Source organism: Chrysochloris asiatica, unplaced genomic scaffold (assembly GCF_000296735.1).
Source record: "Chrysochloris asiatica unplaced genomic scaffold, ChrAsi1.0 scaffold00030, whole genome shotgun sequence".
Classification (NCBI taxonomy): Eukaryota; Metazoa; Chordata; class Mammalia; order Afrosoricida; family Chrysochloridae; genus Chrysochloris; species Chrysochloris asiatica.
Window position 1 is genome coordinate 4,561,269 of NW_006408548.1, and position 14,863 is coordinate 4,576,131.

A 14,863-nucleotide genomic window follows, 5' to 3' on the forward strand; every position below is an offset into this window, starting at 1 on the left:
AAACTGAACTCCCTCTTGAAACCTTGTAAGCCAGTCACTTTGGGCCTTTATCATCCCCTTATTTTAGGTAACCAGTGTCTAAGTTGCCCATTATGCTTTGCTCTTGAGTTGATAAGTCTTTCAGAGCCTTGAACAGGTAAGCGAGGCTGCTGTCTCGGACTTTGCTATTGGAGCTTTCTGGTGCACAGTCTTTCAATACCATGTGCATCTTCTCATATGTACCCTTCATTAAGAGGATAGAGATGGAAAGAGCTGACACTTTTATTTTTTTTCTCCAAGACTGATGAGTCTTTATATCAGTAATTCCCCATCTTAGCAAATGCTGGTGATGGTGATGTTGTCTGATATGAAGTTGGTTCTGGCTCATCTCAACCCTATATTGGGTTGCCAAGACTGTAAATCTTCACAAAAGCAGAAAGCCTCATCTTTCTCACACAGGACGGCTGGTGATTTCGAACTGCTGACCTTGAGGTTAGCGGCCCGACTTGTAACCACTATGTGACCAGAGCTCCTTTAGCAAATAAATGCTTGAAGACTAACACTATATGTATCTCCAAGGATCAACAGTCTACATTTCTCTTAGGGTTCACGTATTTTCTTTTGGACCTAATTAAGTTAGTATAAAGGGCAGATTGGCATTGGTTATGTCATCAAAGATGAATTAAGTTTTGTAGCACATAAAAAAATGAATCTTGAGGAAAAAAAATTGTCAGTCAAGGATCACACAGCAATACACCCACCAGATTCTTCTGCCATGCATGGTTTCTGCTTGTTAGTTCTCCTTTGTAGCTAACTTTTTGTTTTCCTCCAGCTGCTCTAAGTATTTTATCCTTGTCTTTTTTTCTGAAAGGTTTGATTATGTCTTGGTGTTTTTCTCTTGGGGTCTATCCTGTGTGGAGTTCATTTAACTTCTTCATCTTTTATGATGCTAGGGAAGTTTTCTTCCAATAATTCTTGGACAGTTTTCTCTGATTTTTTTTTTTTCCTGTTTTGGAATTCCAATTACATGTAAGTTACTCCTCTTATAGTGTTCCATATACATTTTAGACTTTCCTTGAGCTTTTTCATTCTCTTTTCTGAGTGTTCTTTATGGTTCACAGTCCAGTGCTGATCCTACAGCAGCACACCAGAAGTCCAGTCATCACATAGTTGTTGTTGTTGCTAAGTTCCATGGAGTCAGTTCCAACCCATAGCAACCCTTTATAGGATTTCCAAGGAGTGGCTGTTGGGTTTGAACTGCCATCCTTGCAGTTTAAACTGACCTTGCGATCCAGCACATTATCCTGCAGTGCCACACATTAGGGGTGAGTTAATTAAATGTTTGACCAAGTATGTTGTTGCTATTGTATAGTGCCGTGGAGTTGGTCCAACTCATAATGTCCCTGTATAGGGTTTCCGAGGAGCAGCTGGTGAGCTTAAACTGCCGACCTAGGCATTCAAACTGACCTTGTAGTCAGTGCATTAACCCACAGTGCCACAACAGGCTAATTCTTAATTTGAAAATTTTGTATGGCCTGCAAATGATGTAATAAATTTTGGCAGAAAAAAGATTTGCCACTCCTGCTCTAGCAGATGAATATTGAGAGATTTGTCTTCAAGCTTAGCAATTTGGCCTTGCATTGATTGAATTCTACTTCTTTGCCATTTCAATGAACTATCTGTTTCTGAAGTTTTATTGTTAGTTTTCTGGGTTTCTGATAGCTGTTTTTGTATTGTTTCCAATTTTTCATTTTTTTTTCCAGTTTGTTTTTGTAGTGTTTTCCTGAATTCTTATATAGTTTTTTCCTTTCTGCTTGCTTTCCTTCATCTTTCTCTCAGTCAACTGAAGGTACATAAATATCATTCTTTTAAATTCCTTATCAAGTAGTTCTGATGCCGTTCTTGGTATTATATATCTGACTCTCTCTTTTAGTCACTTATTTCTCCCTTGCTTCTTTGTGTAAGCTGAAATTGCCTGTTTTCTCCAAGACATTGTGAAGCCATGTTTCTGTGTAACTGGTCTTTTATATTGGTGTGTTCTCAGATACTCACCACCTGCTTCCTGGCAGATGAGATTAGAGACCCGGAGTATAAACATAATTCTCTGTTCAGTGTTTGTGTAGCGTAGTTCAGGGTGATTCTGACCTTAGGCAGAACTAAGGCTGCACAGGAGGGTGTACCACGGGGTTGGCATACTGCTCTGAGGCCACTGTATTGATAGCCACTCTCAAAAGCTCAAGTTGACCATGCTGCTCCAGGTCAGTTATAGCCCACTTGTTTTTCTTCTCTGTTGCTTCTCCTACTCAGTTTCCTTTTCCAGATGGCACGCAATCATCTCTCTGTTCTATCCTTTGAAGTTTGGGCTTCCAGGATCTCCATCTATAGCTATTCCACTTGGTCTCCCATGTCTTTGTTACAGAGATACCTGCTCAGTGCATCAGTCTACTCCTCCTCCTTGCCATGGAAGTCCTATTACTGAATATTTTGATCAAAGATTCTGTAGAAGAATCCTGATCAGAAAGGAACATGCAAAACAGAATTTCAAATTCTCATGGAATCTAGATTTTTCTGGAACCATTGTTGCTAGGTGAACCCCTGAAACTGTTGCCCTGAGAAAATCTTTAAACCTTAAACCAAAATATCCCCTAAAGTCTTCTTAAAATCAAACAGTGAAAATATCTATGGAATCCATATGTCCTATAAGTATCTAATAACTAAGATATTTATAAACTTTGAACACTTTAAAAACAAGATAAACAATCCTATCATAGAATGTGCAAAGAATTTAAGTAGAGTATCACCAGAGACAGCATTGAAATGGTCACCAAATACATAGAAAGACGTTGTTGTTGTTGTTGTTGTTGTTAGGTGCTGTCAAGTTGGTTCCAACTCATAGCAATGGTATGCACAGCAGAACGAAACCTTGCCCTGGTACTGTTCTGTCCTCACAATTGTACCTATGTTTGATCCCATTATTGCTGCCACGGTGTCAGTCCATCTCCCTGAGTGTCTTCCTCTTTTCCACTGATCTTCTTCTTTATGACCCAGGATTCCCACTTCTAGGCATATATACCCAAAAGACTTGAAAGCAGAAACTCAAATAAAGACTTGTACACTTAAGGTCATTGCAGCACTACTATTCACAATAGCCAAATCTCGTCAGCAGATGAATGGATAAATAAGAGGTGGTGCATACGTACATGTAATGGTGTACTACTCAGTCAATAGGAGAAACGGAGTCTTCTGTCTTGATATGGAGAATCAGAGTCTTGATACATGGTTACAGTACAGATGGAGCTTGAAGATACTATGCTGAATGAAATAAGTCAGTCACAGTTGGACAAATATTGCATGACCTCACTTACATAGAAGGACAGGAAAAGGCAAACATGTAGAGAATTAAAGTTTATTAGGGGTGTCCATGGATGGGGGAGAGGGGGGGAAAAAGGAGGAAGGCTGTTAATAATGATGGAGCAATTGCATTGATTAAGAGTAGGCTTGCACAGCCGATTATTGTAATTGTTAATAAGTTGTATATCTATGAATTGGTGTAAAAAATATATATATATACAGCGTTGTTTTTATTGTTGTGTGCCATCGACTCAGTTTCAACTCGTGGTTGTGATGATTATGTGCCGTGTAGTCCTGTACAGGGTTTCCAAGGCTGTAAATTTTTACGGGAGCAGAAAGCCTCATCTTTCTCCTGCGGAACAGCTGGTAGTTTCAAACTGCTGACCTTGAGATTCGCAGCCCAATTCGTAACCACGACACTACCTGAGCTCCTTAGCGACCCTATTATATCTGGTTTCCTAGGATAGGCTGGTGTGTTTGAATTGCTGACTTTGCATTCCAGTGCTTATCCTACAGCGCCACACCAGGATTCCAATAGACAACAAATCGTAGTCTATTTTAACTAGTAAAAAATGACTGCCCTGAGCCTTATGCTCTTTAAAGATCTACCTATGTAGAATCAAATTGACAACAGCAACTAGAAAGACAGGATCCTTAGAGGGCAGTGGGTTTATGTTAATAGACTCAGAAAAGGAGGGTGGGAATAGTTGCACAGCTCAAAGACTGTAACCAATGCCCCTGGATGGCATATGTAAAAAGGCTGGAATTGGTATATGTTTAGCTGTGCATATTCTCAATAGCCAACAAAATTGAGTTTAACAAAAAAAGATGACAACCTAGAAACCCTATAGAGCTGTTCGAGTCTATAACCCCATGGTCACCACAGTCAGGGGCAGCTAACTACAGTTCCTACCCATCAGATGCCAGTAGCCCTTGCCAGTCATGGTGGCTGCCAAATCCTTCCCATTCCATTTCCAAATGTCCTATTTAAAAAGCAGCTCTGTGCTTTTTAAATAGGCTTTCAATTGGCTTTCAATAAATACTGTTGAATTCTTGCAGAACAGATGTATGGATTCTATCTCTGGGCACGTACCTCTCTTGTAATAGAGTGGAAGATTCTGTAAACCAATTTCATGTTTTTATTACATAAGATTTATATAGTATTTTATGTTTGTGAAAAACAAGTATTTAGTCTATAATTGGAGCATAGTTATTTCTTTTTGCTGAATTTAAAAACAAAAACATATCCCATATAGCTAATAGCTTGATTCTACTCACCTTTTTTTTTAAGTGTTATAGCATCATCCTCAATTGTAAAAAACATTATGATACTCTTCATATTTTTTTTCCTGCTGTTAATGTATCATTTTTGTAAGAAATGGTTTTATGGTAAGAATTTACAGAAATGCTGACTACTGCAAACAGCCCGAACTCCACTTTGTTCTGAAACAGCTCTACTTACACTTGACTATCCAAGAATATTGAAACCTTTTATTTTGCTTGCAGCTAAATTTAACCGGTTGGCTGTATTTTCTGACAACCAAACAGATCATTGAGGCATGCTCCTTTACTAGATCTCCAGTCATAGTATACTAAGTGAGTAATAACCTGTTTGGGCAAATGGTTTCTGCAGAATTTGTGTCATAAATGGGTCCTCTCACACTTCCAATGAGAGAAGAGTGATGATAGGGATTCATTCATTCATGCAGCAGATACTTATGGTACTTGGGATAAATCTGTGAACAACACAGGGAGGTCCCTGCTCTTGTGCAGCTTACACACTAGCATAAATGAACATAATGAAATGACGAGGTAGCCTGGAAGGTGGTAACTGCTATGGAGAAAAATAAGATTGACTGGAGATGCAAATTGTAAATTAGGTGTTTCCGGGAAATTTTCTTGAGAAGGTAACTTTTAAGCAAAGGCCTGAAGGAGAATGAATATTTCTTGAACCTCTCTTGTGCAGCAGGCATTGTTTTAGGAGTTGGAATAGTTAGGTATAATCTCTGTGATTTGCAAAAGTCCACCTAAGTGACCAAATGATGAATGTATATGTTAACAGCGAGAACTCTCCAAACCATGTTTGTGCAACATGTCCACTCAACATTGATTTTTTAAATCATTCTGAAATAATGGCACCAGTTTTGGTAAGTAGAATTGCAATGAATTAATGTTTTATTTTTCAGAGATGACATAGCATGATAGAAGATAGGAAGTATTTGTTTTTGAAAGGAAGTAGATAAGTAAGTCTGGTCACGGAATGTGAGTTTTTGTGTCCAAGTCAGAAATCATTCTTCTCCCCAGCTGACAACATCATGATGTTGACAAGGATGCTCCAGGTATGACAGTGCCAAAGCAGAAGACTGACGGTGCTTCAAATTAAGGATGGCTTTGTGAGGGGAGCTTGAAGAACAGTAGACCAGAGCCCAAAGAACTCTGGTTTTGATTCTGCTTCTGATGCTGATCAGCTCTTTGACTTTGGGCAGCTTGCTTTCTTCAGTTCCCCCTGCCCCAAAGTGACTGTTTGTTTGTTAAACATGGTGCTAAGCACTTTGTACATCATTTTGTTTAATAAGATAATTTGTAAAACATGAAGGGGGATGACTTCACAAGATAACCATTTAAAGTCCTTTTCTAGCTCTGAGTTCTTTCCTCCTTGATTTGCAAAGTTAAAGATGTAATTAGGCTATGACTTGCCTATAAATTTTGAGTTGAAGCCAGCCACAAAATTTGGTTATCTTGGTTTGCCTTAGCGTTAAGTCAGGTCTAGTTCTAAAATTTATATGTTTTTCCTCCTTCTTTCTGACATCTTATATAGTGGTGGTGGTTGTGGTGGTTATGTGGCATGGAGTCAGTTCAGACTCACAGCCACCCTGCATAGGGTTTCCGAGGCTGTAAATCTTTACAGGAGCAGAAAGCCTCATCTTTCTTCTATGGAAAAGCTGGTAGTTTCGAACTGCTGACCTTGAGATTAGCAGCCCGATTCATAACCACTACGCTACCAGAGCTCCTTCTTTTACAGTGTTAGGAAAGCCTGATTCTATTTGGGGGGATATTTTGGGGTTTTGGAGGGAGGTTAGATGGTTCTGCACTGGCTTCATTGTGATCTCACTGCTAGAAATTCCAGCCCCAGATTTCACTTCCATTTCTCCAACTTTGAATAGGACTGACTGCCACGGAATTGAGAATTGGAGTCAGAAAGTAAAGAATTAAATTTGCTCAGGAACAAAGACAATGGCGTCACTACTGTCTCTGATAACCTTCCATAGTAAAAGAACTTAGAAAAAGGACTTTGGCCTTTAATGTGCCTATTATTGACAAACCTTCTGAAGCTGTGTAAAACCATGCACTCTCGGCTCTCATGTTCTAAGATTCTCTTTTGATTAGAATTGTGGATGTGTGTAGTTGGTGGAAGTGGTTTGGGTCAATTTACCTGGACAGATTTTACCTGGGACTGCATCTTGTCAGTGGGCATTAAACACACTGTTAGCTGACACTCGGCTCACTTGGCTGGGTAATGACTGTTTCTCACACCACTTTCATCAGTTCCATGGTTTAAATGCTGGCTCCAACTGTTGAAATAAAGACTTCTGACATTCACTTCATTGCTATCTTCTCTGTTTTTATAGATGATGAACCAGGTAGAAGGACAGCAGAAGAATCTTGTGCATGCCATTGAGTCCCTCCCAGGTTCTGGTCCCCTCACTGCCTTGGACCAGGATCTACTGCTCCTGAAAGCTACCTCTGCTGCCACCCTCAGTTGCCTTGGGGAATGCCTCAACTTACTACAGCAGAGTGTGCACCAGGTGGGCCAGCCCAGCCACAGGCCAGGGGCCTCCGGTAAGCTGTGGTGCTTGGAATGAATCCCGTCTGGTGTATGTGCACACGTGTGTGTGTGTGTGTCTGTGTGTGTGTGTGTGTTTCCTGTTGCCTTCCTCCTGTACACCAGTCAGGGCATCCACTGTCTAGTCACCTATCCTTGTATCTAAGTGCCTTGCCATCCACTACTCCCTTCTTCCCTTCGCATTCTGGCATATGTTTTTCTTTGACAAATTATAAATTTAACTGACATGTTTAGATGAATACCATGGGACTCGTTTCAGACTTGCTGTCATTAAGTTGTAGATTTCATTCCATTGGTTACTTGTTCACTCAGCATTACATTTGTGAGATCCAGTGCTGTGTACTTTCTGGTCCATTACTCCTAACTGTGTAGACTCCATGGCATGAGTCCACCAGGTTGTACCCCACTGCTTTCCAATGACGAATACCCACATTGCCTCCAACTCTTTGCTCCACTGATCTCATTGCAGTGAGCAATCTCCTACATGTTCCCTGATGGATCTTCTGAGGATTTCTCTGGAACACATACCAGAAGTAATTAAGGTGGTTTATCAATGCATTGTAGGACAGCGATGAGGCTTTCTGCTTTCATAAGGATTTACAACTTTGGAAAGCCTATATAGGATCACTGTGAGTCAGAACCAACTCTGTGGCACACAGCAGCAACCAGTGGTATCAGTACAGTACATCAGAGATAGTAATATGTTCCCTGACAATATCACAACCCTCCTGGAGGCGGATTTACTCAATAAAAAGATAAGATTGTTGTTGTTGTTAAGTGCTTTCCAGTCAGTCCAACGCATAGCGACCATGTACAGGGTTTCCGAGGAGCATCTGGTGTGTTTAAACCACTGATCTTATGGTTAGCAGTCCAGTGTATATCCTAAAGCCACACCAGGACTCCAAGAAGATGGTGTTGTTAAATGCTTTTCAGTCAATTCCAACTCATAGTGACCCTGTATAGTATAGGGTTTCCAAGGAGTGGCTGGTGTGTTCACACTGTCAACCCTGTGGTTAACAGTCCACTGCTTATCCTACAGCTCCATACCAGGACTCCAGTGAAGTTGTTAGTGAAGAATGAATTTAGTAATAAAGGTAAAAAATAGCTTGAGGTTTCCAGGCCATATAAAATCATTGTTTTATAATCAACAGAATAACAGACGTCTCACCGAGCTGTGTTGCCCAGGGATTAGTTAATTAATGAGGGAGTGAGGGCAATATGGGTAGGTTTTTAAAAAGTACATCTGAGTAGTAAGCAGTGGTCTTTATATTTCAGAGGAGATTATATGGGGCTATTTTGGGTTCCTCCCTGAATATCTACATGATTTATTGAAGGAGCCCTAGTAGCATGGTGGCTCATGAGCTGGGCTGCTAACTGCAAGGTCAGCCTTTTGAATCTCCCAGTCGCCTGAGGGAGAAAGATGCTTTCTGCTCCTGTAGAGATTTAGAGCCTCAGAAACCCTGCACAGGGCTGCTATGAGTTAGAATCGACTTGGAGGCAGGCAACCACCATTTATTGAGCTGTGGCTCTGCCAGTGTTTGGCATTACTACACATTTTCTGAAATCTTCACAAAGTATTTAATGTTATAGCCATTCTTCAGATGTGATGCTGAGATGTAGGTAGATGAAGTGATTTGCCCAAGGCCATCGACTGAATGGCAGAGTCCGGCTAGAGGGACAGTCTTAGCACTGTAGCAGCCACTGTCCTCCTCCTGTGACTCTAATTTCAATCCAGAGCAGGCCTCCCAGTGGGTTCTGGGGTCCTCAAATGGGATCAGGGATGTAGTCTGCTGCCATCACAATTCTTTCAAAGCAGCTCTATTTACTATTGTTGTTGTTGTTGTTGTTAAGTGCCATCAAATCGGATCCGACCCATAGCGACCCTCTATTTATGATAGTTTACTATAATTTCAGATTTACAGGAAAGTTGCAAGAACAGGATAAAAAATTCCCATATACCTTTGCCCCAACAGGTAACAGTTAATAATATGTGTTTCATTGTTTTCTCTTCCTATATAAACTTATGGAGTCCTGGTGTGCCACTGTTGGATAAATACCAGACGTCAAGGTTGATTTGAACTGCAAAGTCGGCTGTTCAAACTCACCAGCCCCTCCTCAGAAACCCTGTACAGGGTCGCTGTGAGTTAGAACTGACTTGATGGCACTTAGCAATATAAGCATATTATCATGCTTTAACCACTTTAAAAGTTAAGTTGCAGTCATGGTGTTCCTTCAGTTTTAAAGACTGTAGTATTTAGATCCTTAAAAAAACAGAATACTTTTGTATATAATGGCACTGTAATAATCAGGATCACTAAATTAACATGAAGCAGTCTCATTCCCAAATCTATAGATTTTATTAAATTTCACCAATTGCCCATTAATATCTTTTATAACAACAAGCAATAACAAAATTTCTCCTGAAAGTCAAGGTCCAATCCTGGAGAGGACTGGTGTGTATTCAAACACACAGTGAAGGCGCCCACACCTGCTTTTCTACCTTTTCTCTTTGTTCTCAGTCTGACAAGTGAACTGGAATGCTGTAACTGCAGTGAGACCCCTTGACATTTCCACATCTGGACTGAGCTGCAGTGACCCCCATTTGGGCACAAATTCAGAGTTGGAGGCTTTTCCAGGCTCTCCATGGTCTCTCCTCCTGCATGGTAACCTTTAGCCTCTGCTACTGGGCTCCTGCCAAGAAACCTTCAGCTGTAAAGACATTCTTTTTCCTAAAACTTAACTCCTCAACAACAACAACAAAATCTTTCTTCAGTGTTGGTCTCTTGCAAATTTCCAAATTCTTTTAATGATTTTCATTGACTTTCACTTCTCCCCCCACCCCTCCGACTCCCGGTTGGAACAAATGGTTTGTGCATGATTAGTATTGAAAAGGTTGGCGGTTCAAGTCTGGTCTGAGGCACCTCAGAAGAAAAGGCCTGGTGATCTAGTATGTAAGTGGTTGTTAAGTACCACCGAGTCAGTTCTGATTCATCATATCCCTGTGTAGGATTTCTTGAAGCGGCTAGTGGGTTTGAATCACTGACCTTGTGGTTATCCTACAGTGCCACACCAGGACTCCATTATGTAAGATTGCAGCTGTTGAAAACCTTCTGGAGCACTGTTCTGCTTTGTAACACGTGGGGTCGCCCTAAGTTGGCAGTGACTCAAGGACCAAAATAATGATGGAATTTCGTATGTAGTAGACAGGTTAAAATGAGAAGTTTTTTTAGGGAGGAGGGGAGACCAAGTAGAGTCCCTGGTATTTTGCTACATATGAGGGAATTCAAAGAGTTTGTGGAAATGCTCCAATATTTTTTATTCCATTTTTTCATGAAGCTTTTAAATTCCCCCTCATATATTGTTGTCTTCTCCCTTCCCTCTTGCCAACCACTTCTTTTTGTTTTTGTTGTTTTTTTCTTTCCCAAAGAAATCTGACTGAAAGATAATACGAGAATGAGGTATCACAATAGGAAATTTGTTTCTTTACTTTCTTAATCCCTATAAAAGTTATATCGCATATAATACAGCCCCTTAATTTGAGAACATTCTACATCTATCTGTTAAATCCATGCATTTTTTTTGTTGTTGGGGGGTGGGGGATCTGAATTACATCCTGCATCTAAAACATCTTCATTGCCTGCAGTTAAAACAGAGTTCCCGAATCTCAAGCAAGTGGAGTAAAAAATATGGTGGCTCTGGGAATGTTGCCACAAAATGCGTTTGTTTAGGATTTCTGGTCTCTCGAGGTTGGTAATAGCTAGAGCAGCCTGATTCCCACCGATAAAAACATAACGGTTATGACTAAAGAGTGCCAGGCTGCGTTGATAGAAATAAAAATCTCATTAAAGTGAAACTCTGTTGGTGTTTTGTGTGAATGTTCAGTGGGCCAGAAGGTCCAGATTGCACACAGCTTACCAAATATCCATACTGATTGTTCTTTCTTAGAGTCTCTTTGCTTTCTGACCCTTTTGCTTTTTCTATTATTATTATTATGTGTTTTTATCCTTTTTGTGAATTAAAAATGAATTTGTGATCTTGTAGCATTTCATCTTCTGTAGTGCGTCAGTATGTCTTCTGGGCAATATGTTGGCTTTGGGGCCTTTGCCTACAAATGTTGCTGGCTAATGCTCCTTTTATTTCAAACACTCTCACCAACTGGATAGGCATCCAAAAATAGCATTTGTCTACCTCCCACGTATGCATTTGGCTCACAGACCTGTCTCTGATGCTGTTACTAAGATAAAGTGGGTCTTAAATGCTTTATTTTAACCTCTGTTTATGGAGACTTCTGTGATTATAATTAATAAAATATCTTGGCTTATATTGTGAAGTTTTCTTGTCTTCTTAGGTGGTTACTAAATTCAATTCAACAGCCTGATGGAAGCAATTGAGTGTTGGGGGACTCAGGCATCTGTTTTTGCCAGCTTTGATGTGTGCCTCTAATTCTACAAAGAAAAGGCAGGCCCATACCCTGAACTGGAAAGACTGCTCTTTGGAAATCGGCTTCAGGCAGTGTGTTAATTTCCTAAGGTTGCCATAGCAAATTATGACAAACCAGGTATCTTAAGATAACAAAAATGTGTTCTTTCACAGTTTAGGAGGCTAGAAATCCTATGTCAAGCTTTTGTCAAGATTAATTCCTTTTTGAGACTTGAGCAGAATCTCTTGATGCCTCTCTCTTGGCTTCTGATGGTTGCCAGCAATGTTTCTCATTCCTTGGCTTGTGGCAACAAAACTCCATTGTCTACCTCTGTCCTCACGGTCTTTGTTTCCAGATTTCCCTCTTATTATAAGGACACCATTCATACTGGATTTAGGGCTCATTCTAATCTGGTACATCCTCATTTTAACTTGATTACATCTGTCAAGATTCTGTTATGAAAGAAGGTCACATTCACACGTTCTAGGTGGCCATATATTTTTAAGGGGTGCTGTCTGGTGACTCCTGGTACGACCCTGTAGGATCAGCACTGGACTGTGAACTACAAGGTCAGCAGCTCAAATCCTCCACTTGCTCCTAGGGAACACTATACAGGGTCTCTATGAGTTGGGAACAACTTAACAGCAACCACAACATATGGTGTTGCTGTCGGATAACCTCAGGACTGTTAATTGCAAGGTCAGCACTTCAAACCCAATAGCCACTCCAAGGGAGAAAGATAAGGCGGTCTGCACCTGTAAAGATTTATAGTCTTGGGCACCCTATACCAGGGTCTCTATGAGTCGGAACGTGTTCAATGGCAGTGAGTTGGTATTCTAGTAGAGAGAGCTTTGTATTGACTTTGTGAGTATAAAGTACTGTTTTCTGTGATTCCTGGTAGCCAGCTGTTTATAGGCCTTAATCCCAGGGAACATGGTTGAAATTTGAGTCAGAAACTTGTATTGTTGTTGTTGTTATGTGCTGTCAAATCAGTTCTGACCCATAGCAACCCTGTACAGGGTTTCCAAGGAGCAGCTGGTGAACTCGAACCACCAACCTTGTGTATCAAACCGACTTTGCAGTCCAGGTCATTAGCCAACAGTGCCACACCAGAAACTTGTGTTTGACAGTCGCATTCTGTTACCTGGTAAGGATGGGGTTCTGACAGGATGCTTGATGAAAAATATGTTTGTGAAGGGACATTGGAGTCAGAGCTGTCAGAACAGGTGATAGAAGAGTCTTGGGGAATCTCAATGACCTTGGTCATAAATAAGGACAAAAGAGTTAGAAACATGTATGAGGCAAAGTCACAAATTATTGTTACTAAGGCTTCAGTTCATACACACATGGGTCTTTTTTCAAACAAAATGTCTTTAAACATATCTGCAATCAGTGAATGGCCGGAGACAAATGTTCTCAGTAATGCAATTGTCGTAGTCTCGTTAGGGTGCCTTCAAGAAAAGGTTCAGTCAAAACAATGACTTCTGAGGGGATCTGCTGGGTTAATTCAGAAGATTATGGTGACTGTATTTTAGTATTCCTAGTGTGACACTGTAGGATAAGCACTGGACTGCAAGGTTGGTGGTTCAAACTCACCAGCCACTCCTGGGAAACCCTATACAGGGTTACTATGAGTCAGACTGACTCAAAGGCCCTTAACAACAACACAGCAAAGGACAAAACTTCGTGGCTTATGATGAAGTTTTAAGTAACCTGAACACTGCATAAATGAGAAAAAGACTAGGGAACTTCCTGTGCCAAGGAAATTTTTACCATCATAACAGTGCACCTGCTAATTCTTCAAGGATAGCAAGGACTATCACCTCCCAGAATTTCATTGAGAAACCTTACCCCTTCTACCCTACAGCCCTGATCTTGCTCCTTCAGACTTTTTTCTAGTCCCAAACTCAAAGAACAACTGAAAAGAACATAATATGAGTCCTTTAAGGATACCAAAACTGTTTTGACATATAAATCAAAGAGCTCAAAATTCTCCAGGGAAGGGTAGAAGAGGAGAAACACCACTTTTAGAAGTGGTGTTCTACAAACAAAAAGTTTGTAGAAAAATTATTTAATCTTTTAATTCAATTTTTCCACAAGTTTTTTTTCACAAATCTAGATGGAGGATATGTCAAGAAACAATCTAACAGTTTTTCTTTTTACGATTTTGTAGCAATACTTTTGACTTGCCCTCCTGTGGGAAGGGAGAAGGCCAGAGCAGCATTTAATATGCTTTCCTTAACTCATCCTTCCAGTAGCTTTGTGGGAATCATAAATAAACCATTAACATTGGTGTTCTGGATTGAATTGTGCCCTGCCCCTTCCTCCCCCAAATGCATTGAAATCCTAACTCCTATAGGATCAACACTAGACTGCAAATCAAAATGTTGGCACTTCAAACCCACCAGCTGCTCCTCAGAAACCCTATACATGGTCACTGAGTTGGAACCAACTCGACAGCACTTAACAACACCATCATACCTAGTGTGGCTCTGTAGTGTAATCACTGGACTGCTAACTTCTAGGCAAGCTGTCCAGACCCACCTGACGCTCCTCAGAAACCCATTACAGGGTCACTATGAGTTAGCGCCCACTCGACAGCCCTTAACACTACCTCAGTTGGAAACAGGGTTTCCTTTGCAATCTTAATGCAGTCCTATCAATGTAGGGTGTGTTTTAACTGAATGATTTTTGAGACATAAAAAGAACAGATTAGGCACAGAGAAGCAAGCATGAATGAGGGAAAGGGAGCAACTCACAGGGACTAAGGGACGAAGGAGCATGGGTTATAGAAGCTAAGACAAGTATCTTCCCCTTTTCGAAACCAGAGCCCTGAATTCTGACTTCTAGCTTCCTGAAATGTGAGAAGATAATTTCTGTTCTTTGAAACTGCCCACCTGTGGTATTTTGTTACAGCAGAGCTAGAAAACTAAAACAGTTAGTTCTTGCAGTTTGGAGTTTGACAGAAAGACCCCCAATAGGCAACAGTGTAATGGATTTTTCACCTGACTGCTTTCTTCCTCCCACTGAGCTTCACTTTTCCCAGCACCCTCTCCAGGCCCCACTGTTCATCTCTGACCCATCACACAGAGACTTTCTTTGCTTTCTCTGTTGTTTAGACCTTTCTTGCTGCTTACTGCTTCTAATAAAGATGTACTCCACATAGTCACCATCCCTATTTTGTGACTAAACACTTAAGATATAGGAAAGTTCCATCAGTAAGTAACATATGGAGAGAAGAGGAAAAACTAGCATTGCAGAATAATTTA

At 40.6% G+C, this 14,863-nt stretch overlaps 1 protein-coding gene across 2 annotated transcripts in view; it reads left to right on the forward strand.

The window, feature by feature from the left end:
• OSBPL10 (oxysterol binding protein-like 10) overlaps window positions 1–14,863 on the forward strand; it is a 528,798-nt gene that overhangs the window by 389,536 nt on the left and 124,399 nt on the right. For both annotated transcript variants that reach the window (XM_006851591.1, XM_006851592.1), the window contains one exon: window positions 6,960–7,170. In XM_006851591.1, the coding sequence (XP_006851653.1) occupies window positions 6,960–7,170 (211 nt within the window). The remainder of the gene's footprint in view (window positions 1–6,959; window positions 7,171–14,863) is intronic.